The sequence below is a fragment of the Uranotaenia lowii genome, chromosome 1 (genome assembly GCF_029784155.1).
Source record: "Uranotaenia lowii strain MFRU-FL chromosome 1, ASM2978415v1, whole genome shotgun sequence".
Taxonomy (NCBI): domain Eukaryota; kingdom Metazoa; phylum Arthropoda; class Insecta; order Diptera; family Culicidae; genus Uranotaenia; species Uranotaenia lowii.
In genome coordinates, this window is record NC_073691.1 from 153,287,439 (window position 1) to 153,313,914 (window position 26,476).

Sequence of the window (26,476 nt, forward strand, 5' to 3'; positions counted from 1 at the left end):
CAAGAGGAGGAGGGGGAAAGGGGTCTGGAAATGCTTGGGTAATTAGTGAATGGCCCCCTAAGTTGTGTCATTTGACCATTAAAAAGCATTAGAAATGTCAGGATATGCTTAAGAAAATGTGTTCATAATTACCCCATAGGACGAAAACTATGGGGTAAATATGAACACTCATCTGTGAATCAGTGCGAAAACTTTATTTCAAAATTTCTTCAAAATCCAGACAGAGCATCATAAACTGGATGTAAAACAGGTGATTACAACATTCCAGCTGGATTTCCTATGATCAGATATTCAAAACATTAAACAGGTAATGGTTTTTTAAAACATCTGAAATGATATCATTATGATTTGAAAACAGATCGGAAACACCTTACAGCTATCAATAGGATGTTAAACTACCACTTTTGGAACTTTTTATGTTCATATATCCCTCACAGCAGCGCGTATGGCACTTGTTCGGAACTACCCCGTGTTCATAATTACCCCACTTGACCCAACCCGTAGATGCTGCCGGACACTTCGGTGCTGGATCTCGCTGCTGTGGTATCACGTGGACTCGGTCGGCATAGTTCCGACCGGGATGGCGAACGCCCTGGTACGTCACGCTGAACCTTGCCTGCCTCAGGCTTCGAGATAAACTTTGGTTTGGCCTCGGATTCTTACCGACGGCTCTGGGAGGATTTGGTATGGAGAACCACAGTTCTCAGATCTTTCCTGAACCGTGTGTTGTCGTACGGTCAGGAAATGTCCTTAGCCGTATGATGACGGACGGCTGATCGGTCTTCTTGGGACGCGGGCACTTAATTTGGCTACGGTGCCTTGCACTACTAGCACTAGTCGCCAGAGCCAAGGTCCAAAACAGAACCGAAACTTGGTTGGCGGGAAATGTGTTGACGGGTAAAAGGGCGCGCACAACTACCGAACGACACACGAACGCGTTCCCAAGGGGATAAGAGACCGGCCCATTGGTGCGTCGGTCTTTTATCACCACCTCCGGTAGGACCAATCAGTGATGTCGACGCTTGTGATTGGGCCATGTAATTTAGTGTTTCCGCCACGGCCACGTAATTTGTGGCGCGGATTACGTCTGGCGCGGTTTGTGTCTCGGATTCATCAATTTTCTAGCAGTAAAGTCAACCTACACTAAAAAATTTACTCTATTCTCCAATTAAAATGTCAAAGCCCAATTTATTTTAAGTATTTATTTTATTTAATATAATACAATATTTTTACTGCGTGTAAATTTACATTTCCTATCATTTTGTATTCCAGGCTAAACTGCCACCGAAATACCCAAAATGTCAGTTGTAACCGAGTAAGAGGTTACAGATGTCGTGGGCACCCGCGTCGTACGAGGTAAGTGGCCACTGCGTCGGGCCATGCTGCGGGAAAACATGTGCAACGATCTCACTCAGTTTTTCCGGACACTTATCGGTCGGCGACCTTGGGCCACCGAATCTCGCCAGTGCAACTCTATAGGCTTGGCTCCATGGGTTATCATCTACGCTCTGGCATAACGCTCTGTAGCAGTTTTCTTCGCTTGTTTTAATAGCTCGCTTAAGTGCTACCCTGGCTGCTCGGTAAACGGCACCTCTGGTTTCTCTGTCGGGTTCGTTTCTCGTCCATTGAGCTCGTCGCCTGGCTTTTAGACAGCTTGTTCGAAGCTCAGCTATTTCTGAGGTCCACCAGTAAACTGGTCGTCGCAACCCTGGGCATGTTCATATCGCACACCGCTACCATCATTTTCGTCAGCTGCTCATCAGTATGGACCTGCGATGCTTCCTGCATGTTAATAGCTTCGGTGCACACTTCCTTATCGAAAACTTTGATCTTCCATCTCCGCTCATGGACTGACAGTTGCCTTACTGCCACCGGATTTCGGTCTTCTACGCTATAACGTATCGCCTGATGATCGCTGTGCGTATAATCGTCACACACTCTCCAATTCATGTCAGTTTTCAATGAAAGGTGATATCTATTACTGACGTACAGTCTGGTATTCGATACTTGCGATAGGTGCTGGTAGATCCAGTGTTGCAAGCTCAACCTCCAGTCTCGCGAAGGACTCTAGCAGACTGTGGCCCCTAGGATTGTTGCACCTACTACCCCAGTTAACCACCCAAGCGTTGAAGTCTCCTGCTATCACTACAGGGGCCCTTCCTGTCAGTTCGTGAGTGAGTTCATCCAATATTGTGTTGAACTCCCCGATCGTCCATCTTGGTGGAGCGTAGCAGCTGCAAAAGAAGATGCCGTTGATTTTAGCAATCACAAATCCGTCCCGAGAATCTACCACTATCTTCTGGATAGGAAAACGTCCCGTGGCATAGATAGCATCTAAGCCAGACCTATCCGCTGTCCAATTACCGTTGGTTCTGAAAAAAGCGCCACATCGCACTTCCTTTCGCCTACCGTTTGCTCCAGCAGAAGCTGTGGTCGCACATGGTTGAGGTTTAGCTGGATTACATCCAATTTTACTGGCTTGCCTTTGCCTTTTTGTATGCCTGGCAGTCCAAGCCACCAGTTTCGTGAGCGTTGTCAACCGCATGCTTGCACAGCATGCATTTCGGTTGATTTTTGCTAACTCTAGCGAAGTGTCCTTCTTCACCACATCTTCGGCAACATCGTGACCGGTCGGGTCCGTTGCAGCTCCGGGATTGGTGACCAAAGTCCCAGCAATTAAAGCAGCGTTGCATTTGTTTCGGTATCCTGGGTGCGGTTCTAAAGTGCCCCACTGACCACCCAACTCTTACACTCCCTGCCGTCAGTTTGCCGCTGTTGGCGAGAGACGAATCGTCGCAATCTGCATTCCATACGCCTTTCTCAGTTTTGTAGCTACTGATACGTTACTCATAGCAGGTATGCTGGAGAGTGCTTTCTCGAGCTCCTCTACAGTGGTGAACTCATCCAAGTCGCTTCATCGCCTAAGGTGCTTTCAACAAGCTCCTTGAAGTCGGCGCTCTTTACCGACGGGTCTTTTTTTTTAGCTCGAAGAGCAGTTCACCTTTTTGGGTGCGTCTTGTTTTGGTGATGCTCTCGCCAAGAGCAGATAATTATGGCTCTGCGCGTAGCTTCCGGAACAAGGCCGCATACGTTGTGCCTTCTTTCCTTCGACGATAAGGGCATCACCCCTGGATATCAACCGTTGAGGTTTGGGTTTTGGGGGTGGTTTTGGCTTCTTAACGATTTTTCTTTTCGCGTTCTCCTTATTTTTGCAAACCAGGTCCTTCTCTGCAGCCTCGGCCTTCCGCACCACCCAAGTAACACAGATTATGCCAACTAGCATTAGGAAGTTTTATTATGGTTTAATTATGGCATTTTTTTGTGCAGCTCGTTTTATGGCGGTTTTATTATGGTCATGCAGAATGCTTATAATTTTTTTTCGACCATATGTTTTCAGATGGTTTTGAAAACGCTAATAAAACTTTTATTAAACATGCTGTTTTAATTATTTTGAAAGAGTTATGAATGCTCTTTTTAGACTATAATAAAACACAAACCTAGAAGTTTGGTCTAAGCTTTCTTTTGCATGTTCTATAATAGCACTCAGTGCATGATTATTAAACAGCCATAAAACTTAGTGACAGTTCTCGATCAAGATGTCAAAACAGGACACGCTCAGATTAGATAGCACATATTTGAATTGGAACTCCCATTTTTACACATTTTTGGTAAGTTATGCGTGTTGGTTTTGAGTTAAAATTAAAAAAATACATCTTTGAAAATTTGAAATCACCGAAAGTGGTATGAATATCTTTACAATATGAGTATTGAATGAAAGGGCCCAAATAGTAGGAAAAAAATTGTTGCTTGACGCCATCATTAATTCAAGATGGCGGCTTCCGCTATAATTTTCAAAGCTGTAAATTACTGAAAATATCGTGAAACCTTCACAATATGGTTATTAGGTGAAAGTAATAAACGAGTAGAAGTCAAATTTCGTTGCCCATCGCCATCTTAAATCCAAGATGGCGGCTACCACTCAACTTGAAAATACTGTAAATGACTGCAAATCGCATAAAACCTATATTATAGGGGTATAAGTTGAAAGAAATCAACCGGTAGAAGTTGAATTTCGCTATCTGACGCCATCTTGAAATCCAAGATGGCGGCTTCCGCTAAACTTTCAAATGTAGTGAATGACTTAAAATGACATGAAACCCAGGTGGTAATGGGTGGAAGGGCTTAACGAGTAGAAGTCGAATATTGCTATCTTACGCCATCTTGAAATCCAAGATGGCAGCTTTCTATAAACTTTAAAAATGCTCTAAATCATTGAATATCGCATGAAACCTCCAAAATATGGGTGTTTGTCAATTGGGATAAGCTTTAAAAAGTTTATTTTTGCATTCTGACGCTATCTTGAAATCCAAGATGGTGGCTTCAGCTAAACTTAAAAATACTGTAAATGAATGAAAATAGCATGAAACTCCAAAATATATTGTATTGAGTGCTAAGGCTAAATGATAGAAGTCAAATATCTCTTTTCGCGTTTCTCTGAAAATCTGTAAGTGAGTGAAAATCCCACAAAAACCACCACAATACAGTCCCCGTTCGTTTTTGGCAACATTCGATTTTGGCAACATCGAATTTGGCACATGTGCCTAGATCAGACGGTTAACAGAAACAACATAACTATATAGTTTTCGCTAGAATAAGACCAATACAATTTAAACATAATAGCATGATAGGAATAATAGAATTACTTAAATAGCAAAAAAAAACAAAAACTATAAACAAAAAAAGAAAAGTGCTAAATGCATTAGAAACATAATGAAAAAATAATAAAAGTGATTTAAAATGATCTAAATTGTCTTAAAATAGTAGTTTTAATGTAGTATTACATGAAAAAAAGTTGTGTTCAAGCGATTTTCATTGATTAACAGTATTTTTAATTCAGTGGAAGCTGCCATCTTGGATTTCAAGATGGCGTCGGAAAGAAAAAAATCGACTTCTAGTTTAGCCCTCTCACCCAATACCCGTATAGTGGTGGTTTAATGCGACTTTTTGTCAGCATTAAACATTAAAAGTTGAGCGGATGCCGCCATCTTGGATTTCAAGATGGCGTCTGATAGCGAAATTCGACTTCTACTCGTTTAGCCCTTTCACCCGATACCCATTTTGTTGGGGTTTCATGCGATTTCAAGTCATTCACACCATTTTAAAGTTCAGCGGAAGCCGCCATCTTGGATTTCAAGATGGCGCCAGACAACGAAATTTGACTTCAACTCATGGTTTATTCCACGGGTCATTCAAAACCAATCCCTTTTAATTAAAAAAGTCTGTCCTCATTTACTGTACTAATGATTAACAACTCAGAAATGAGGAACTCAACCTTAGCGTGTAATTAGTTGGCTTGCGAGAGAAACGTCAAATCGTAGCTTTTTTTGGGGTCATCATTAAACCATAATAAAACTATGAATTGACTCACGCCATGTTGGTTGCAAAATCGAAGGGCACAAAATGGCGAGGCGCATTTATTTTAAGATACTATTTCATATACATTTTACCTAAAATCTTGACTGGCAGTAGAAAAGACGCTCAATATATGGTTAAAACATTGTTTTTTTAGCTATTAATTTTACCAGATTATATCTGAATAATGCAATCATCATTCATCAACCATTATGGTTGCTGGAAAAAATAAAAAAAAAACTCCGAGAACTGACAGAACCGAAAAAAAAACAAAAATTTCTAACATGTTTAATAATAGCTTTTTAAAAGCTTTGGTGACCAATATTGATGACCAACAATTATATGTCTTGATGACGTTTCTAGGGTAGGGCCAAATAGCCTGATTTTGGCTTTATTAGAGTCCAGGTGATGTTATAGAATGCGCTTTAGCTTTTTATGAAGATTAATGCGATAGTCCAAACGAAATTTTGCTGACCATAATAAAGCTAAAATTGTTACTTGGGCAGCTCCGTTCTTTCCTTGACGGCACTCTGCAGGAGCACCATCAATTTCGGCACCCAGGTCTTAATGTGCTTGTGCACGTTGTTCGTACTTCGTACAAACTCCTGCATCTTGTCGAGCATGTCGGCTGCCTCCAAAAGGCAACACTTTTTGATGTCCCTTGGGGCACCTCTTCCTGCGACTGGGACCTGCTCCTCTTGCTGGGAACTGATGAGGTTTTCAGTGGACCGGGCTTTTTCTCTCTGCCTTGGCAACCTCTTTGCCAATCTCCTTTCCTAGCTCCTTTACACCTTTGCTTAGAAGAGGAGACCTAAGGAGTCCTCTCTTAGCAAAGACCTCTGTCTGCTTTCTTCTACCTTCTCCTCCTTCGTCCGAGCTAACGTCAATTGTCTTGAAATTCCTTCTGTTTTTTTAAGGTTGTTGTTGTTTTGGTTCATGTTTAGTCCCACGAGTAGCTAGGGAAATATACGGTCCACTGCGCCAGTGCTCTGCTTTAGCGCAGTAAGGACTTCATTACTGTGGGGTGCGTCCTGGTGCCCCACAGGCTACCCTTTGCGACTGACACATTTTCGACCCGCCAGCCTTCCACCTCATCAGCACGGTCTTCCGCATGGAGGCGTTTTCGCGCCCCATGAGCGTCACACTTTGGGCAACCTTGGGTCGGTGTATTCAATTAGTTCCAATAGTACATGACGTGTCAGAACTTCAGTAACGGGAGGTTACAGCTGAAGTACGGCATGGGTCGATACTGGGCCCGATTCTGCAGAACATCAAGTATGACGAGTTGATGTATCGAACCTCACAGAGAGAGAGAGAGTGAGTTATATCGTCCAGCTACGAGCTTCAGAGGCCCCCAAAGAGACGGAGACCTGAATGCACTCCAAAAGTTTGCAGTTGGCTTACCACAAAACCTGAATGGTCCTGAAAACATCTCGGGGATTCGAAACATTACGGAGAAGCAGCCTGGCATTTAGTTCCTAGCTCACAGTGTATTCAGCTGATCTTCGGAAGGGAACAAAAGCAGGTGAGCCTATGGGCCATCAATGAGTACTGTTTCTCCTAGTTGAAGGCAGCATAACTATAGCTATAGTAACGCAACATATGCCCATCTCATTTTGTTGAAGGAGGATGCCTTCGAAATGGAAGCATGCGTAACAAGAGAAAAGACAAGTTGGAGCCTAGTAAATATCCATGATCAACTGGCAGTAAGTGTAAGCAGACGACCAAGAGGAAGGTGGACCAATCCAATCACCGATGAACTATGGTTTGAAGAAGTACAAATCAAAGATGGATTTTTTAAGTCTTACTTGAAATGTTGAATTCGAATGCTGATCAGCATTTTCCTTTAAAATTTTCTAGTAATCATTTTCGCAACAATTTACAGCCCCAATGATTGTGGGTCAACGGGGAAAAAATCCGGAAGCCTAAAATGGGTGCCGGCAGGTAGTTGCCCGAGCGTAAAGATACGGCGCGGTTCCTTATGCCATATTACAACGCCCTCCCGCGTTGGCCCTGGAGCTGGAGAGAGATTTATGTTTATCGCCCCTTGGAATGCTAATGGGCCATTTCGGTGCGGGAGGAAACATATAATTGCGTTACCTACCTATGATGAGAAGCAGAAGACCTGCCCGTTTTTTTTTACTTTCTTGTGAAGAAGGGAAAGCCATGTTTCATGCTTATCTAACAGTTCCAGCACTGCGGAAAGTTGGTAGTTTTGTTTTTTACTCTTCTCGACAAGCTTTCGTTCGATCCAAATTCTTTAATTTGAAAAATATTCAAATTAAATGGGATCTTGTTTTTCTTTCATGTCTGAGAATAAATAAGGAAAATGTCTTGAGAAGATAAAACTATTTTGTTAACAAATTAACTGTCTAAAAATCGTTGATTTTTTTTTACTAATATTTGATAGTTTAAGTTTGTATTTTCTTTTACTCTTCTGATATTGTTGAATATACAGTTCATCTTCATTTTTAGTTCGGTCCCCACAGAAAAAAAAAATAGCAGATGCCACTTACCGACAACGGTGAGCACGTTTGTGGCCACTCCGGTGTAGAAGGACGGTGCGTCAGCCGTCACTTCGCAGGTGAAATTTCCGGACAGATTGAAGCCCACATTTCGCAGGGTGACGTGAGTTGCATTCGAAACCGTCATCTGTGGGAAAGAAAAATATAGAAAGAAAAATAAGCTTCAGAGAATACAAATATATGTATGTGTATGATGTGGATAAGATTTGCCGTTCCGGAACTCGAGAATGCGGAACGTTGATTTTTTTTTATTATGAATGGTTCTGTGGCTTGGTGTGGTTGGCATGGCACGAAATGATGAATGAATCGAGTTTTGAGATGGATCTGATGTTTGTTGCTAAATCACTCGAGGTGAGTTCAGTTAGAGGCTCCAGCAGTGGCTTTAAACTTTTGTCCTGGAATCAATTCTTACAAAGCTTACTGGAAGTTTTGCAATAGTTTCCAAAATCAATAGTCGTTTTTATCATAATCGCCTTAGGCATTTTCGTCTCTAATGAGATTTTTGTTAAATTTTTTTGGAATGTTTGTGTCTCGTTGTGACATTTTTTGTTTTTTTTTTGTCTTTTTTGTCTTTTTTGTCTTTTTTGTCTTTTTTGTCTTTTTTGTCTTTTTTGTCTTTTTTGTCTTTTTTGTCTTTTTTGTCTTTTTTGTCTTTTTTGTCTTTTTTGTCTTTTTTGTCTTTTTTGTCTTTTTTGTCTTTTTTGTCTTTTTTGTCTTTTTTGTCTTTTTTGTCTTTTTTGTCTTTTTTGTCTTTTTTGTCTTTTTTGTCTTTTTTGTCTTTTTTGTCTTTTTTGTCTTTTTTGTCTTTTTTGTCTTTTTTGTCTTTTTTGTCTTTTTTGTCTTTTTTGTCTTTTTTGTCTTTTTTGTCTTTTTTGTCTTTTTTGTCTTTTTTGTCTTTTTTGTCTTTTTTGTCTTTTTTGTCTTTTTTGTCTTTTTTGTCTTTTTTGTCTTTTTTGTCTTTTTTGTCTTTTTTGTCTTTTTTGTCTTTTTTGTCTTTTTTGTCTTTTTTGTCTTTTTTGTCTTTTTTGTCTTTTTTGTCTTTTTTGTCTTTTTTGTCTTTTTTGTCTTTTTTGTCTTTTTTGTCTTTTTTGTCTTTTTTGTCTTTTTTGTCTTTTTTGTCTTTTTTGTCTTTTTTGTCTTTTTTGTCTTTTTTGTCTTTTTTGTCTTTTTTGTCTTTTTTGTCTTTTTTGTCTTTTTTGTCTTTTTTGTCTTTTTTGTCTTTTTTGTCTTTTTTGTCTTTTTTGTCTTTTTTGTCTTTTTTGTCTTTTTTGTCTTTTTTGTCTTTTTTGTCTTTTTTGTCTTTTTTGTCTTTTTTGTCTTTTTTGTCTTTTTTGTCTTTTTTGTCTTTTTTGTCTTTTTTGTCTTTTTTGTCTTTTTTGTCTTTTTTGTCTTTTTTGTCTTTTTTGTCTTTTTTGTCTTTTTTGTCTTTTTTGTCTTTTTTGTCTTTTTTGTCTTTTTTGTCTTTTTTGTCTTTTTTGTCTTTTTTGTCTTTTTTGTCTTTTTTGTCTTTTTTGTCTTTTTTGTCTTTTTTGTCTTTTTTGTCTTTTTTGTCTTTTTTGTCTTTTTTGTCTTTTTTGTCTTTTTTGTCTTTTTTGTCTTTTTTGTCTTTTTTGTCTTTTTTGTCTTTTTTGTCTTTTTTGTCTTTTTTGTCTTTTTTGTCTTTTTTGTCTTTTTTGTCTTTTTTGTCTTTTTTGTCTTTTTTGTCTTTTTTGTCTTTTTTGTCTTTTTTGTCTTTTTTGTCTTTTTTGTCTTTTTTTGTCTTTTTTGTCTTTTTTGTCTTTTTTGTCTTTTTTGTCTTTTTTGTCTTTTTTGTCTTTTTTGTCTTTTTTGTCTTTTTTGTCTTTTTTGTCTTTTTTGTCTTTTTTGTCTTTTTTGTCTTTTTTGTCTTTTTTGTCTTTTTTGTCTTTTTTGTCTTTTTTGTCTTTTTTGTCTTTTTTGTCTTTTTTGTCTTTTTTGTCTTTTTTGTCTTTTTTGTCTTTTTTGTCTTTTTTGTCTTTTTTGTCTTTTTTGTCTTTTTTGTCTTTTTTGTCTTTTTTGTCTTTTTTGTCTTTTTTGTCTTTTTTGTCTTTTTTGTCTTTTTTGTCTTTTTTGTCTTTTTTGTCTTTTTTGTCTTTTTTGTCTTTTTTGTCTTTTTTGTCTTTTTTGTCTTTTTTGTCTTTTTTGTCTTTTTTGTCTTTTTTGTCTTTTTTGTCTTTTTTGTCTTTTTTGTCTTTTTTGTCTTTTTTGTCTTTTTTGTCTTTTTTGTCTTTTTTGTCTTTTTTGTCTTTTTTGTCTTTTTTGTCTTTTTTGTCTTTTTTGTCTTTTTTGTCTTTTTTGTCTTTTTTGTCTTTTTTGTCTTTTTTGTCTTTTTTGTCTTTTTTGTCTTTTTTGTCTTTTTTGTCTTTTTTGTCTTTTTTGTCTTTTTTGTCTTTTTTGTCTTTTTTGTCTTTTTTGTCTTTTTTGTCTTTTTTGTCTTTTTTGTCTTTTTTGTCTTTTTTGTCTTTTTTGTCTTTTTTGTCTTTTTTGTCTTTTTTGTCTTTTTTGTCTTTTTTGTCTTTTTTGTCTTTTTTGTCTTTTTTGTCTTTTTTGTCTTTTTTGTCTTTTTTGTCTTTTTTGTCTTTTTTGTCTTTTTTGTCTTTTTTGTCTTTTTTGTCTTTTTTGTCTTTTTTGTCTTTTTTGTCTTTTTTGTCTTTTTTGTCTTTTTTGTCTTTTTTGTCTTTTTTGTCTTTTTTGTCTTTTTTGTCTTTTTTGTCTTTTTTGTCTTTTTTGTCTTTTTTGTCTTTTTTGTCTTTTTTGTCTTTTTTGTCTTTTTTGTCTTTTTTGTCTTTTTTGTCTTTTTTGTCTTTTTTGTCTTTTTTGTCTTTTTTGTCTTTTTTGTCTTTTTTGTCTTTTTTGTCTTTTTTGTCTTTTTTGTCTTTTTTGTCTTTTTTGTCTTTTTTGTCTTTTTTGTCTTTTTTGTCTTTTTTGTCTTTTTTGTCTTTTTTGTCTTTTTTGTCTTTTTTGTCTTTTTTGTCTTTTTTGTCTTTTTTGTCTTTTTTGTCTTTTTTGTCTTTTTTGTCTTTTTTGTCTTTTTTGTCTTTTTTGTCTTTTTTGTCTTTTTTGTCTTTTTTGTCTTTTTTGTCTTTTTTGTCTTTTTTGTCTTTTTTGTCTTTTTTGTCTTTTTTGTCTTTTTTGTCTTTTTTGTCTTTTTTGTCTTTTTTGTCTTTTTTGTCTTTTTTGTCTTTTTTGTCTTTTTTGTCTTTTTTGTCTTTTTTGTCTTTTTTGTCTTTTTTGTCTTTTTTGTCTTTTTTGTCTTTTTTGTCTTTTTTGTCTTTTTTGTCTTTTTTGTCTTTTTTGTCTTTTTTGTCTTTTTTGTCTTTTTTGTCTTTTTTGTCTTTTTTGTCTTTTTTGTCTTTTTTGTCTTTTTTGTCTTTTTTGTCTTTTTTGTCTTTTTTGTCTTTTTTGTCTTTTTTGTCTTTTTTGTCTTTTTTGTCTTTTTTGTCTTTTTTGTCTTTTTTGTCTTTTTTGTCTTTTTTGTCTTTTTTGTCTTTTTTGTCTTTTTTGTCTTTTTTGTCTTTTTTGTCTTTTTTGTCTTTTTTGTCTTTTTTGTCTTTTTTGTCTTTTTTGTCTTTTTTGTCTTTTTTGTCTTTTTTGTCTTTTTTGTCTTTTTTGTCTTTTTTGTCTTTTTTGTCTTTTTTGTCTTTTTTGTCTTTTTTGTCTTTTTTGTCTTTTTTGTCTTTTTTGTCTTTTTTGTCTTTTTTGTCTTTTTTGTCTTTTTTGTCTTTTTTGTCTTTTTTGTCTTTTTTGTCTTTTTTGTCTTTTTTGTCTTTTTTGTCTTTTTTGTCTTTTTTGTCTTTTTTGTCTTTTTTGTCTTTTTTGTCTTTTTTGTCTTTTTTGTCTTTTTTGTCTTTTTTGTCTTTTTTGTCTTTTTTGTCTTTTTTGTCTTTTTTGTCTTTTTTGTCTTTTTTGTCTTTTTTGTCTTTTTTGTCTTTTTTGTCTTTTTTGTCTTTTTTGTCTTTTTTGTCTTTTTTGTCTTTTTTGTCTTTTTTGTCTTTTTTGTCTTTTTTGTCTTTTTTGTCTTTTTTGTCTTTTTTGTCTTTTTTGTCTTTTTTGTCTTTTTTGTCTTTTTTGTCTTTTTTGTCTTTTTTGTCTTTTTTGTCTTTTTTGTCTTTTTTGTCTTTTTTGTCTTTTTTGTCTTTTTTGTCTTTTTTGTCTTTTTTGTCTTTTTTGTCGTTTTTGTTTTTTTTTGTCTTTTTTGTTTTTTTTTGTCTTTTTTGTCGTTTTTGTCTTTTTTGTCTTTTTTGTCTTTTTTGTCTTTTTTGACTTTTTTGTCTTTTTTGTCTTTTTGTCTTTTTTGTCTTTTTTTAAAAATAAAGTTCCGGTAATTTCGGAGCTATTTGAGACGGACTACTATTTTTTGCAGCAGTATAAATCAGCTCAACTGAAAGTGTATTAAATCTTTTAGATGCTTAAAATATTTGTTAAGACTAAGATTACTTACAAATTTTATAGTTAACCTTCTCTCCTTAGGCTTTTACTGACAGGATTTAAACTTCCCTTGATCTTCTTCTCCAAACTGCCTCAAATCAACCTAATTTAAATTTAGAAATTTAGTTTCCTTCTTTTAATATTGATTTGTTATAACTTACAATGATTCTGTCTATTATGCACAGCGGAGAAGGTATTTTTATCTGATTGATAATTCTGACTTCTTTGAGGTTATGTTAGATCTGTTAATCAAACTAACTTGCGAGTTATTGCATTTAATGCAATTTATCTTAGCTGTATCAGGTAAGTATTTTGGTAAGTATTCAGGTAAGTATTTCAGGTAAGTATTTAGGTTATTATACTCACAGTTTCCTTATTTTAAATTTTCAGGTTTGGGCTAATAATTGCCTAACGTGCCAATTTGATCTCCTCGTGTCCTATATTCGTAAGTATTTTTAGGGTATATTTTTATGTTTTTATTATTTGAAAGTGATTATTACTAACCGTGGATGATACTTCTAGTAGTAAAGCACTTTGCAATTAAAGCCACTGATAATCTTAAGGATTTTAACTATATTTTAATCTAAATCGCAAGCCTTTTGCACCAGGTGGTTGATTTTCAGCACTCAAACTATCTATCTTGTTATTTGGTTAGTTCTACTTCTACCCAGAGTTGCCATCAAGTTTTGATGGTCATTCTAAATTGACATATGGCTATGGGCTGCCTCAACACCCCCACCCGTAACTCCGGCCAACCCCTGGTCCGGGTTTACCTTATCCATCTAACTCCAGCACAGCTAGGTTAACTACGCTCCGACGATTTACTCCACTTGCAGTTCTAATTAGAGCCTGTCGAGTCTTTCCATCCGGTCCCTCAATTAAGTCCTCAACGATTCCTCGGGTCCACTGCTTCCTATCTTTACCAGACACGACATACACGAGATCGTTTTTCTTGATTGCCCTTTGTTCTTGAAACCACTTCGTACGCCGATTTATCGTTGGAAGATATTCCTTTAACCAACGTTGCCATGCTTTATCTGCCAAGTACTGAGACCTCCGAAAAATGCTCCTCAATGCATCTGCTAGTTCAGTCTCATTTTCGGGTTTGAAATCGTCCGCTTTGACTGTTCTCAAGAAATGATTAGGAGTTAATGCTTCTTCTTCGAACACTTCTTGTGATTTGTACGTCAGAGGTCGAAGATTAATCATGTCTTGAACCTCAGATAACGTTGTCCACAGAATCTCATCGGTAAGCTTTCTTCCATCATTTAGCACTTTCATTGATTCCTTCACTGAACGTACCATCCTTTCCCAGATGCCTCCCATATGAGGGGTACCAGGAGGATTGAAATGCCATTTTGTTCGAGAGCTCGAGAATGCTTCAGCACATCTATAGTTGATTTCTTTTTGCATCTCATTCCAGGCTCCTGTGAAGTTAGTCCCATTGTCGGAAAAAAAAATCAGTCGGAACACCTTGTTTGCAGATGAATCTGCGAATTGCCATGAGACACGATTGGGTTGAAAGGCCGTAGACCAGTTCCAAGTGAATCGCTCTCACCGAAAGGCAAGTGAAAACTGCCACCCATCTTTTTTCAGTACGTCGTCCGATCGTGACTCCGAAATAGTCCACTCCAACGGCCTGAAACGGTCCAATCTGGGGGGATATGCGCTGTATTGGTAACGGTGCCATTATCGGTGCTTGGGGAATGCAGCGGTTAACTTTACACCACATACAGCTCTTGGCGATGAGTCGAATAGCACGACGTAGACCTGAGATGAAGAATTTTTGTTGGACTTCGTTAAATATAGTTTCACGATTGGCGTGTCCAAATTTCTCGTGGTATTGTTGTAAGAGTCGCAGAGTAATAACATGATCACGAGGTAATATAATCGGAAAACGTGTATCAAAGCTTATGTGTTTTGCTTTTTCCATCCTTCCCTTTACGCGCAAGATACCTTCTTCATCGAGTGTTGGTGTTAACTTGAATAACTTACTTGACGTCGGTAAACGATATTTGATTTCGTCGTTGTCACTTTCTGAATTTTTTTCCAGAATACGTATCTCGTCAGAAAACGCATCATGCTGAGCCTGCTTCCATAAGATTGATTCCGCCTTTTGTATTTCGTCGGTATGAAGCGGGCATTGAACACGACTAAAATTTACCTGATACATTTCTTTGAGTGTAATGTCAACTTTCGCGCAACGTAAAGGTTTTCCAAACTTCTTTCTTTTTAAATTTTGAACATATCGAAAAACTGTAGCGGTTACACGTAATATTTTGTTCCAAGTTGACATGTTATTCACGGGGATAAGTGGGTACCGTTCATCGCTATCATGATAGAGCAAAAAACACGGTTTAATTTCTTCGGAAATATTGAGTGGCGGATTGACTTGTTCTGGCCACTGATTTTCCTGGTCGTATAAGAAAGTAGGCCCTCGATACCAACAGCAATCGTTCTCCAAAGAGAATCCAGTGCCCCATTTCGTAAGTATATCAGCGATATTTTGTTTAGTGGGAACCCATCGCCAGTCCGACACATTTGTAAGCTCTTGTATTTCAGCAATACGAAAAGATACGAACTGTTGATAGTTCCGTGCCTCAGATCGGATCCAGCTAAGAACCGTCCTAGAGTCGGTCCACAGAAAACTTTTTTCAGCTTTCAGAGTGTGGTTTTGTAGAACGGATTTCAAAACTTTAGCCCCACGAACAGCTGCCATGAGCTCTAGTCGTGGTACAGATAAACGTTTTAATGGAACTACTTTGGCGCTCGACATCACCAGAGAAACCTTTATGCCAGTAGACCATTTCACCCGAAGGTAGACTGCGCAGCCGTACGCGTGTTCACTGGCGTCCGCAAACACATGCCACTGAAGAGATTCGATATCTCTAGAATGTAAATTCCCAAGATAACAACGGTCGATTCGAACATTTTCAACTTGGGACATCATGCTGATCCATTTTTTCCACTTGGCATATGAATCGTCATCTATTTTTTCGTCCCATTCGCAGCCAGTGCGCCACAGGTCCTGAATAAGCATCTTTCCCAGTACAGTGAATGGAGAGAGTAAGCCCAACGGATCAAAAAACCCCATGACGCAACTGAGGACGATACGTTTAGTCGGTCGTGAATCTCCATGTAAGTATTTGCTAACTTCGTCTCTATGAGTAGTGGAAAAAGAAAACATATCATCTTGCTGGTTCCAGATAATTCCTAAGACTCGTTCATTGTTGGTCTCTTTGTTTCGGCTGATTTGAATACTTTGGATCGCATTAGGCTCACCTATTTTAATAAGCAATTCTCTTGAATTTGAGACCCAGTTCCGAATCTCAAACCCGCCCTTGATATGAATGTATCGTACCTGAGTGGCTAATTCAATCGCTTGTTCTACAGTGTCTACGCTGTCAAAATAATCGTCAACATAATGATTATTTACAATTGCAGCCGATGCCTTGGGGTACTCTGTCGCGAATTCACTAGCGTTAAGGTTCTTTACATATTGAGCCGAACACGGGGAGCATGTTGCGCCAAAGGTGGCTACGTCCATGACATAAGTTGTGGGAGGCTTGGAGCGATCTGCGCGGAAAAGAAACCTTTGTACTTGCCTATCTTCTGTCCTTATTCGGATTTGATGATACATCTCCTTAAGGTCGGCTCCAAAGGCGACTCGGCGCTCCCGGAAACGATTGATGACAGCCGGCAAGGACACCGTCATATCTGGACCTTTCAATAGTTGAGAATTCAGTGAAACCCCTTTAACCGAGGCTGCCGCATCCCAAACTAAACGAACTTTATCGGGCTTATTTTTATTCAAAACCACATTCAGCGGCAAGTACCACGTTAGGTGGGAGTTGGTTTCCGACAGTTCTTCAGCTGTCGCTATGTGAGCATAGCCCTTTTGTAAGTATTGTTCGATTTGTGAACAAACATTTCCGTACAGTTGAGGCTTATTTATTAGTCGCCGTTCGAGTTCCTGCATGCGACCAAATGCCATACCGTAGCTATTTGGAAACCAGGGGCTATCTGTATTCCACAGAAGCCCGGTTCCGAAACGGTCACCGATTCTCATCGTGGTCGTTTCCAATATACGACGCGCTCTCTGGTCTTCCTTTGATTCAGTTGATATTGACTCAACAGACTCATCTACAGAATAATACAATTTAAGTAAATCATGTATTTCCTGGTTAGTAGGTTCCACATGGATTCCTACATAACCACTAGTCGAACATGTTATCGCTTCCCCGATTGGGCCGTAAATCGACCAACCTAATTTGGACCGCACTGCAATAGGGTCACCGACGTTTCCTAGTCTAGTCTCCAGGGGGGCCATCACATCCAAATTATTCAGTCCGATGAGAAGTCCAGGCCTTTCTCCAGAGAAGGATTGAACTGGTACTTCAGTTAGAAAAGGATAATGCACTTTAAGTTCCTCAGCGTTCAAAGTTTGACACAGTTTGACAGTTTTCTTAATGCATAATAGACACAATCATTGTAAGTTATAACAAATCAATATTAAAAGAAGGAAACTAAATTTCTAAATTTAATTAGGTTGATTTAAGGCAGTTTGGAGAAGAAGATCAAGGGAAGTTTAAATCCTTTTTTGTCTTTTTTGTCTTTTTTGTCTTTTTTGTCTTTTTTTTCTTTTTTGTCTTTTTTGTCTTTTTTGTCTTTTTTGTCTTTTTTGTCTTTTTTGTCTTTTTTGTCTTTTTTGTCTTTTTTGTCTTTTTTGTCTTTTTTGTCTTTTTTGTCTTTTTTGTCTTTTTTGTCTTTTTTGTCTTTTTTGTCTTTTTTGTCTTTTTTGTCTTTTTTGTCTTTTTTGTCTTTTTTGTCTTTTTTGTCTTTTTTGTCTTTTTTGTCTTTTTTGTCTTTTTTGTCTTTTTTGTCTTTTTTGTCTTTTTTGTCTTTTTTGTCTTTTTTGTCTTTTTTGTCTTTTTTGTCTTTTTTGTCTTTTTTGTCTTTTTTGTCTTTTTTGTCTTTTTTGTCTTTTTTGTCTTTTTTGTCTTTTTTGTCTTTTTTGTCTTTTTTGTCTTTTTTGTCTTTTTTGTCTTTTTTGTCTTTTTTGTCTTTTTTGTCTTTTTTGTCTTTTTTGTCTTTTTTGTCTTTTTTGTCTTTTTTGTCTTTTTTGTCTTTTTTGTCTTTTTTGTCTTTTTTGTCTTTTTTGTCTTTTTTGTCTTTTTTGTCTTTTTTGTCTTTTTTGTCTTTTTTGTCTTTTTTGTCTTTTTTGTCTTTTTTGTCTTTTTTGTCTTTTTTGTCTTTTTTGTCTTTTTTGTCTTTTTTGTCTTTTTTGTCTTTTTTGTCTTTTTTGTCTTTTTTGTCTTTTTTGTCTTTTTTGTCTTTTTTGTCTTTTTTGTCTTTTTTGTCTTTTTTGTCTTTTTTGTCTTTTTTGTCTTTTTTGTCTTTTTTGTCTTTTTTGTCTTTTTTGTCTTTTTTGTCTTTTTTGTCTTTTTTGTCTTTTTTGTCTTTTTTGTCTTTTTTGTCTTTTTTGTCTTTTTTGTCTTTTTTGTCTTTTTTGTCTTTTTTGTCTTTTTTGTCTTTTTTGTCTTTTTTGTCTTTTTTGTCTTTTTTGTCTTTTTTGTCTTTTTTGTCTTTTTTGTCTTTTTGTCTTTTTTGTCTTTTTTGTCTTTTTTGTCTTTTTTGTCTTTTTTTGTCTTTTTTGTCTTTTTTTTGTCTTTTTTGTCTTTTTTGTCTTTTTTGTCTTTTTTGTCTTTTTTGTCTTTTTTGTCTTTTTTGTCTTTTTTGTCTTTTTTGTCTTTTTTGTCTTTTTTGTCTTTTTTGTCTTTTTTGTCTTTTTTGTCTTTTTTGTCTTTTTTGTCTTTTTTGTCTTTTTTGTCTTTTTTGTCTTTTTTGTCTTTTTGGTAATGTTTGTCATTTTAGTCATTTGTTGCCAATTTTTTCGTATGATGTGTTTTTCGTCATTTTTATTCAGTTATTTGTTCGACATTTCTTGTCATGTGTTGTTATTATTTGTTATAAACTGTCAATTTTTATGGATTTGTTTATGGTTTGTTATTTGATGTCAGTCACTGACATTTCGATCATTTTTTAACTTTTAGATTATTTTTATTATGCATGATTTACGACAGTGGCAGCCACAGAAAAATTCATGTTTACAATGAGTGTGAATCGAAATTCAAACTCAGCATTCGGAGAAACTGTTAAATGTTGAACATTTGAATTAAAATTTAGAATAAAACTTCGTTATTTAAAAGGTCACCAGCACCGATATCAACCGATGATATCTCGATTTTTCAAACCGATAGCTTTGTTGGGTGTGGATTAAAATCTCATTAAACTTTCGTTATCAGTCACGTTTATCCATCAGAGGCCCGGCAACAATGCACATTGGGTCAAATTGGGGCTTCCGCTGTTGGTTTATCTATCGATTGCATTCAGCTGAAGCGTCGTTATCAATTAATGAATGAAATCGCACTGACATCGGTAGGTTTGTTATTTCAATTTGTAATTGGATGCCCCCGAATGCGGATAAAATAGGAAAAATGCATCCCCTGGCTGTGTTTGGTTTAATTTTATTACTGAGATGCTCCTTTATCGATGCAGCCCCCAGAATCGTTGAAAGTGGCCCTAGAGTGGATCCTCCCCTGACGCCAGCACCTACTCCGTACCCAACGCATCCGATGGATGATCCGGAATGGATTCCTCCGATGGGTCCGGTCGAAGAGTTGGATCAACAATTCTGGATCGATAGTGGTCAACGATTGTTGGGTGATCAAATCAGCGGAAAAAATCACCTGAATTTGAATGTGGCTAAAAATGTGATCATCTTCATTGGTGATGGAATGTCTATCACTACGCAGTCGGCTACTCGGGTCTACATGGGAGGTGAAGCTATGGAGCTGTCCTTCGAGAAGTTCCCTTACACCGGGTTGGCTAAGGTGAGCTGAAAAATATTTGTTTTTAAAACTTTCATCGATTGTTCCTTCTACTTGTAGACATATTGCATCAACTACCAAGTGTCGGACTCGGGCTGCACGGCTGCTGCCATCTTGACCGGAGTCAAGAATAACTACGGAACCATCGCCGTCAGTGGCCAAGTTCCGCTCATGAACTGTCAACGTAGCCTGGAACCGGAAAACCGCCTAACCTCAATTTTGAAGTATGCCCAGCAAGATGGCCGCTCGACTGGAATCGTCACGAATACTCGAATCACCCATGCAACGCCGGCCGTGGCCTATGCCGTATCCGGGGCTCGTTATTGGGAAGACGATGAAGAGACTCCTTCGGGTTGTGTGGATATCGCTGCCCAATTGATTCACGGAGAAATTGGACGGAACCTTACGGTAGCATTAGGAGGCGGTTCCAGGCATTTCTATCCTACCGGGGTGCAAACAATGGACGGAGGTTTCGGAAGACGACGAGATAACAGATTCCTGGTAAACGAGTGGTTAGCGATGGGAAATTTACGGGAGGAAAATAGAAGTTTCGTGCACAATCGTCAAACGTTGGATCAGGTTGATGAGAGCCAAGTCGATCGGCTGTTCGGTCTGTTTTCGGCGAATCACATGAGCTACAGGATGGATAATTCCGTTGAAGAACCGACCTTGGAGGAGATGACTTCGAAAGCATTGAAAATGGTTTCCAAAAACGTCAGGGGATATGTACTGATCATTGAAGGTATGTAGCTTTCCGAATACACCCATCAGCTCCATGAATGACCTCAGTCCAACCTTTACGATAATTTGCCAATCTCCAACTTCAAAACGGTCCACATCTTCAAACGACGTGTTGTCGAGGGTCGGTATTCGTGCATCTACCATCTTTCTCCTATGACTGTTTTGTTGTCATAGCTGTCGAGATAGAAATCATTAGGCGTAACGGCTCCTTGTGAATAGGTCATTTGATGGGAGGGCATTAACTGCTGGTTTCGTCATCAATCTTTTATACATCGAGCTGGCCTGTGTTTATAGATTTCGCTGTCTTCGGTATGAAGACTTTCTTGAGCAGTGGAAGTTCTTGATAGGGTATTTATTTTTTGGATCTTTACGGAAACTATTGTTGCTGATACAGATACAAATACAGATTATTAGGTGAAACATGAAGTCAGTTTTGCTGCTGTTGATACTTACGATTTCGGCGGATCCACATGGCTGCCGATTGCAGCAGAATCAAAACATTGTTTGTTTTGGTTCCTCTTGCTTGTTGTTCAATTCGCAATCGAGAACAATAGATCAATGATTGATGATGACAGGTGATGATGATAAACGCAGTACAAATGTTTACATCATCACACGGTTAGACAAGACTACACAAATTGGGTTCGTGGTAACACAACAGTGTTGCCAGATATTCTGAGTAAGAATATCAAAGTACTCATTGAGAAATGAGTACTTTCCCGGTTAGGGAATATAAGAAGTGGAAAATGACAATTAGCTATCGCTAATTAATATTGTTGTATTCTACTGACCTCACAGACGAAACATGTATAAAGATAACTCTATTACACCACTGAAACCTGCGTTTTCAACAGGTTATGGGCCCAGATACGTCTGGATTAAGGAACAAAGAGTTAGTGAGAGGGGTACTCTCAATACTTGCGGTTAGTAAGTTCATCAGCGACCAGTGCAGAAGGACCAGCCAGGTCGAGGGGCCAGCCACGAGCCAGAGGAGTCACTGGAGTTCGAGGCCAGGAAGTCGGGTTCCGAGAGGGTTACTTTCGATGCCGACACGAGCCGCGCTGCGGTTAGCAGCTTGGTTTTATTTCCGACGGCCGGGAGGAGGACTCCAGATGGAGTATTAGCCAGGATTGGAGATTGGAAGAAGCTGTTCGAGAGGGTTACTCTCGTGATGTGGAGCTATGCTGTAGTCAGCACGGATGAGCTTATCCAAGCCTACAGCTTTATTTTTCTGTGGCTTAGGAGCAGGTATTTTCGGCGACGGTTAGTTGCCAGAAACTTTAGAAACACAGAGTCAGATTGGACGTTTTTTGCTGAACTTTGCCTTCCCGCTTTTTGTAGCGATCAAAGAGTTGGAGTCGAGAAGATCTTTCTCATGCTTTGTAGCTGTGCTGCGTATAGTATGCGCGAGCATGTCTTCGATGGATGGAAGCTGCTTCGGGTGCTTCGGAGGAGGAGGTTCGGGCGGTGGTTAGTCGCTAGCGAATTCATCCACCTCTTGATCTCTGAGGCATTTTGGATGAGTTCTGTCGATCGAAGTCTGGCTAATTCTCTGAGCCACCGAGAGAGGGCTTTGTTGGCCACAAGAGAATGCTTTTCTGGGATTACCAGAACACAACACTCAAGATATGTTGTACGATCGCATGCTGAGGATATCAGCCACCACAGTCAACGCAAGATTCGCGATTCTGGTGCCCGTCAGCGTAGGAAACGAAAACGACTTCAACGGTAGCAACGACGAAGATGGCGATGATGATCAAGATTTCGTCAATCCCGAACTGGCCCAGGGACGCAGTCAGCGAACAGGAGAAGCTCATGAACGCTACGTGGCTAACGTAGCCGTTCATGATGAGAAAGAGCAACTTCGAATCGTCAGCAAGCTCAAGGGCCAAAGAGACTGCTTTTGCCGGAAAACCACCATCGACAAGGGAATGGCAGCCATGATAAAAACAACGAAACTCAGTCTGGACGTAGTAAGGTTGTCACTGAGCAGCCGTTCAACGATTTGATCGGTTGTTTGCAGTTTTCGAGGCCATACTTCAGTGCTGCTGTTAGCGCATTAAGCAACTATACGCAGCCCCGGATGTGAGCAAGATTTGGGAAGCGGTTAGCTTATCCCAGGTTACAGGAAACCCATTCTGTCTCTGACACGAATGTTCGATGGACTCAGTTGAACAATGGTGAGGTTATCATCGAGCAGCCGTTCAACGATTTGATCAGTTGTTTGCAGTCATCAGAATATCTGTGCGGCGGTTGGCGCACTTAGCAAATACCAGGCCAGCCCGGCAGATAGGCACTGGCAAGGCCTGAAGCGTGTTCTGCGGTACCTTCGAGGTACGACCGATACGGCGTTGGTGTTCCGCAGAAACGCGAACCCTGATCAACTAATTGGATACACGAATGCAGATTTCGCCAACGTTTCCGATGATCGAAGATCTGCATACATGATCTTCGAGAATCTAATTTCGTGGTCAAAAAAACGTCAGAAGACGGTCAGTCTGTCGTCGACCGAAGTTGAGATAGGAGCCCTTTGCCATGCAGTCAAGGAAGGTTTGTGGTTAACAAACTTCCTAGGTGAATTGGGTGTGGTTAGCACTCCTTTCACGTCAATGGAGGACAACATCCCTTGCATCCAGTATCTGGAAGAGGCGCGGGCTCATAAACGGATGAAGCATCTGGACGTTAAGTATGCTTTCATCAGAGACATCATAAGATACTCATCTCTACTGAGGATCAGCCAGCTGATGCGTGTACGAATGCGAAATCCCTATATCACAAGCCCCACCTTCCTTTTGACCGTCAATGTAGCACTTTGATATGAGTTGTCTTTGCGCTTCCACCATTCAGACTATATGAGAGCCAAACTCAACCAACAATGTTGAGCAATCGCTAGCCCTACTGACCTTTGCAGAGTCTAGCCAGCAATCAAGTCAGTAGTGCGGCAGTCTGGATTTGGAACTCAATAGGGTCCAGAACAGGGACTCCACAGACAAGACAACATGTTTTACTTTTTTTTAAAATGACATAATTACATGGGCTAAATAAATTCATGTTGCTCTCTCTTTTCATGTTAACAAAAACGGCGCCGGCCAAGTCCTAATAGTCAAAGTGGATGAAAAGAAGGAATTTAACACAGCAAGAAAAATTTGTGTAAATTTAGATCGAAAATGATGCACGGAATCGGATGACATAAAGGGTGATCAAGGGAAAACGCGTGTAAATCGGTGAAATCGTTTATTTTAAAAATCAAATTAAATTTCATTTTCAAGTTTAATTAGTATAAAATTCAGGAAAAATAATCAGTTAGGCTTCCGTTTTTCCAAATCCGAATTGCCGGGCCTTACGCTTAACCCCTGCCATCAGATTTTGTACAGCCAGCTTGTCCACCTTCTTCGCCGCAGACAGCCAGTTTGCCTTGAACTCGTCCTGCTCGTCCTTAGCAGTTTTTTTTTTGTCTTCTTTAGGTTCCGCTTGACAATAGCCCAGTATTTCTCAATTGGGCGGAGCTCTGGCGTGTTGGGAGGGTTCTTGTCCTTGGGAACCAACCGCCCGTTGTTGGCGGCGTACCACTCCATGGCCTTTTTGCCGTAATGGCAAGATGCCAAATCCAGCCAAAACAGTACGGAACAACCGTGTTTCTTCAGGAAAGGCAGCAGACGTTTATTCAAACACTCTTTCACGTAAATTTCTTGGTTAACATTCCCGGAAGCTATGAAAATGCTGCTTTTCAAGCCACAGGTACAGATGGCTTGCCAAACCAGATATTTCTTCGCGAACTTTGACAGTTTCATGTGCTTAAAAATATCTGTTACCTTTCCCCTTCCTTTTGCCGTATAAAACTCCTGTCCCGGAAGCTGCTTGTAGTCGGCTTTGACGTAGGTTTCGTCGTCCATTACCACGCAGTCAAACTTCGTCAGCATCGTCTTGTACAGCCACCAGACGCGCTTTGGCCGTCGTATTTTGTTTATCATCGCGATTTGGAGTCACTACCTTCTTGTTAGTCGATAGTCCGGCTCGTTTTTAGCTCGATGCACGGTTGTAGACGATACACCCAGCTTATTTGCGGCATCTCGGAGAGAGAGGTTAGGGTTTCGCTTGAAACTACCGGCAACTCTCTTTGTCGTCTCAGCGGCTTCCGGTTTTCGATTTCCCCCCGATCCAGACTTCCTGGCTGTTGACAAACGTTCCCCAAACACTTTTATTATATTTTTAACGGTTGATTTTGCAACATTTAGCGATTTTGCCAGCTTTGCGTGCGAGTAGCTCGGATTATCGCGATGCGCGAGCAAAATTTTGATACGCTGCATTTCTTCCTTGGACGGCATTCAAATACCCTGGTTATTTCTCTAGAGAACTAGCTTAGAGTTATACTGGACCGTTTCTAGGCTTAGAATTAGAGCCTGACACAAGTTGGAGGTGACATTGGACGCTCGCAGTCAATAGATGGTCATTCTGTGGAGTTCCCTCAAAAAAATTACCGAGACGACAAACAATCAATAACCGTTTCAGATTGAATCCTTAACCATTCACATAACTCAATTCTTACAGGTGGCCGAATCGATCACGCCCATCACGACAACTTGGCACGGCTAGCTCTGGACGAAACGGTTGAGCTGCATCGAGCCGTTCAATACGTTTCCAGTCAAACCAATGACCGGGACACTCTGATTCTGGTCACGGCCGATCATTCTCACACAATGACGATGGGTGGATATCCGGTCCGAGGAAACAACATTCTGGCCACCGGAGATTTCTCGCGCCTGGACCGGATGCCATTCTTCACCCTAAGCTATGCCAACGGAATGAGTTACTTCGACCATTACCCACCCACCGGAGGTCGAAACAATCCACTGCTGATGGATTCCCAAAGAGCTGACTTCCGATTTCCGGGTGCGGTTCCCTACGAGGATGAAACTCATGGCGGCGATGATGTGGCCGTTTTCGCTCGAGGACCCCACGCTCATCTATTCAGTGGTCTTTACGAGCAACATCTGATAGGGCACCTCCTCTGGTATGCATCCTGTTTGGGACCGGATGGATTGAGACGTTCCGAGGCGTGCCTGGACCGGTTAACCGATTCCGGAGGATTGATGCTCCAAACTCCCCCGGGACTGATCGTTTTAACGCTGGTTTGGGTTGTTGCTCTGGCAAAAGTTTTCCTCTGAAAAACTCTGCCATCAAAATAAATCTCTCGCTTAACTAGTTTGTGGGAATAATTTACGGGACATACTGACAGAGAAAAATAAAAACGGATAAAGTCGACCAAAAGTTTTTTCAGAGCTTCCATTCCCTCTTTCCCCCTTCAGAAAAAGTTTGTGACACAAAACCAAACTTTCGTCACCGAAACTGATTGAATCGAAAATTTGCTGTCCCGGTGGCCCAGAAGGTTAAACTTTCGAGCAAATTTCAAGGTTCGCATTCGACTACATAAATTTCCAACGAGCACTGCTGTTTTTGTCGAACCTATTCAGCAACAATATCGAGCACATTTTTTTGGAAAAAAAATGAATCGATTCTCAATCTATCAGTTCGTCTTGAGACGCCGAGTTGAACAGTCGACTTTTTACTATCGAGCGGCTTATTCTTCGCGTGTGTAGCTATAGCTACTGTTATCTTGAAGGCTTATCATTGTTCGGTTTGGAGCAGTGATCATCTTAAATCGGAACACTATTATACGAAAACAAGATGGAGGAAGCACGCGCAAACTCATTACGCATATATTTCGGACCAGGAAAACAGGAACCGTCGGAGTTGGGAATCTTCCAATTCATGAAGCAGAAGATGCAGCTGTCTTCAGAAACTTTACTGGCTATGTATAAAGAGCCAAAGGAATATTGCGTTTATGTAAAGTTCAAGACGGAAGAACAACTGAAAGAAGCCCTACTGCGATTGCCAACATCCATGCAATTCCAGTATGACAAGAACGTATCAACTACCGTAACTTTTTCTGCTGCTTCTAGCGTCTTCAAATACGTTAGAGTGTTTAATCTCCCTCCTGAGATTGAAGACGCTGAAATATCCGATGTTCTATCTAAGTTTGGCATTATCCAAAGAATGGTACGAGAAAGATACGGAGCGGACACCGGCTTCCCCATTTGGACATCGGTCAGAGGTGTACACATGGAGGTCCAGAACGAGATTCCGTCCACAATACATGTACGAAACTATCAGGCCCGTGTCTACTACGATGGGCTTCAGCATAAGTGCTTCGTCTGTGGCAGCAAAGATCACGTCAAGGTCAACTGCCCAAAACGTGCTCGAGTTAACGATCGACTTAACCAAAATCAAGACGCCCCAGCAAGTTACAGTGCAGTCGCAGCTGGCTCAAGTCGTTGGTTCCCAAGTTTCAAAAGCAAGCAGAAAAAAGATGAAGGCGGTATGGTGGTGTTGGGCAATGTGATAGCAAAAACATCTGATCCTACAGCACTGCAGGCCGACAGTTCCAACAAAACGGTTTGCACG

The 26,476-nt window shown here is 39.1% G+C and overlaps 2 protein-coding genes across 2 annotated transcripts in view; one reads left to right on the top strand and one right to left on the bottom strand.

The window, feature by feature from the left end:
• LOC129740561 (uncharacterized) overlaps window positions 1-26,476 on the bottom strand; it is a 545,556-nt gene that overhangs the window by 411,648 nt on the left and 107,432 nt on the right. The window contains exon 2 of the mRNA XM_055732267.1: window positions 7,929-8,064. Within this exon, the coding sequence (XP_055588242.1) occupies window positions 7,929-8,064 (136 nt within the window). The remainder of the gene's footprint in view (window positions 1-7,928; window positions 8,065-26,476) is intronic.
• On the top strand, window positions 18,833-25,203 carry LOC129740560 (alkaline phosphatase, tissue-nonspecific isozyme-like). The gene is made up of 3 exons (XM_055732266.1): window positions 18,833-19,276; window positions 19,334-20,015; window positions 24,563-25,203. Exons 1-3 carry the CDS (start codon window positions 18,851-18,853, stop codon window positions 25,177-25,179), a joined length of 1,725 nt encoding a protein of 574 aa, XP_055588241.1. The 5' UTR covers window positions 18,833-18,850; the 3' UTR covers window positions 25,180-25,203.

Coding starts and splice junctions, on each gene's coding strand:
- LOC129740560 (XM_055732266.1), top strand. CDS start 18,851: ATGCCCCCGAATGCGGATAAAATAGGAAAAATGCATCCCCTGGCTGTG. Junction 19,277..19,333: donor CTTACACCGGGTTGGCTAAG/GTGAGCTGAAAA, acceptor TTCTACTTGTAG/ACATATTGCATCAACTACCA. Junction 20,016..24,562: donor ATATGTACTGATCATTGAAG/GTATGTAGCTTT, acceptor CAATTCTTACAG/GTGGCCGAATCGATCACGCC.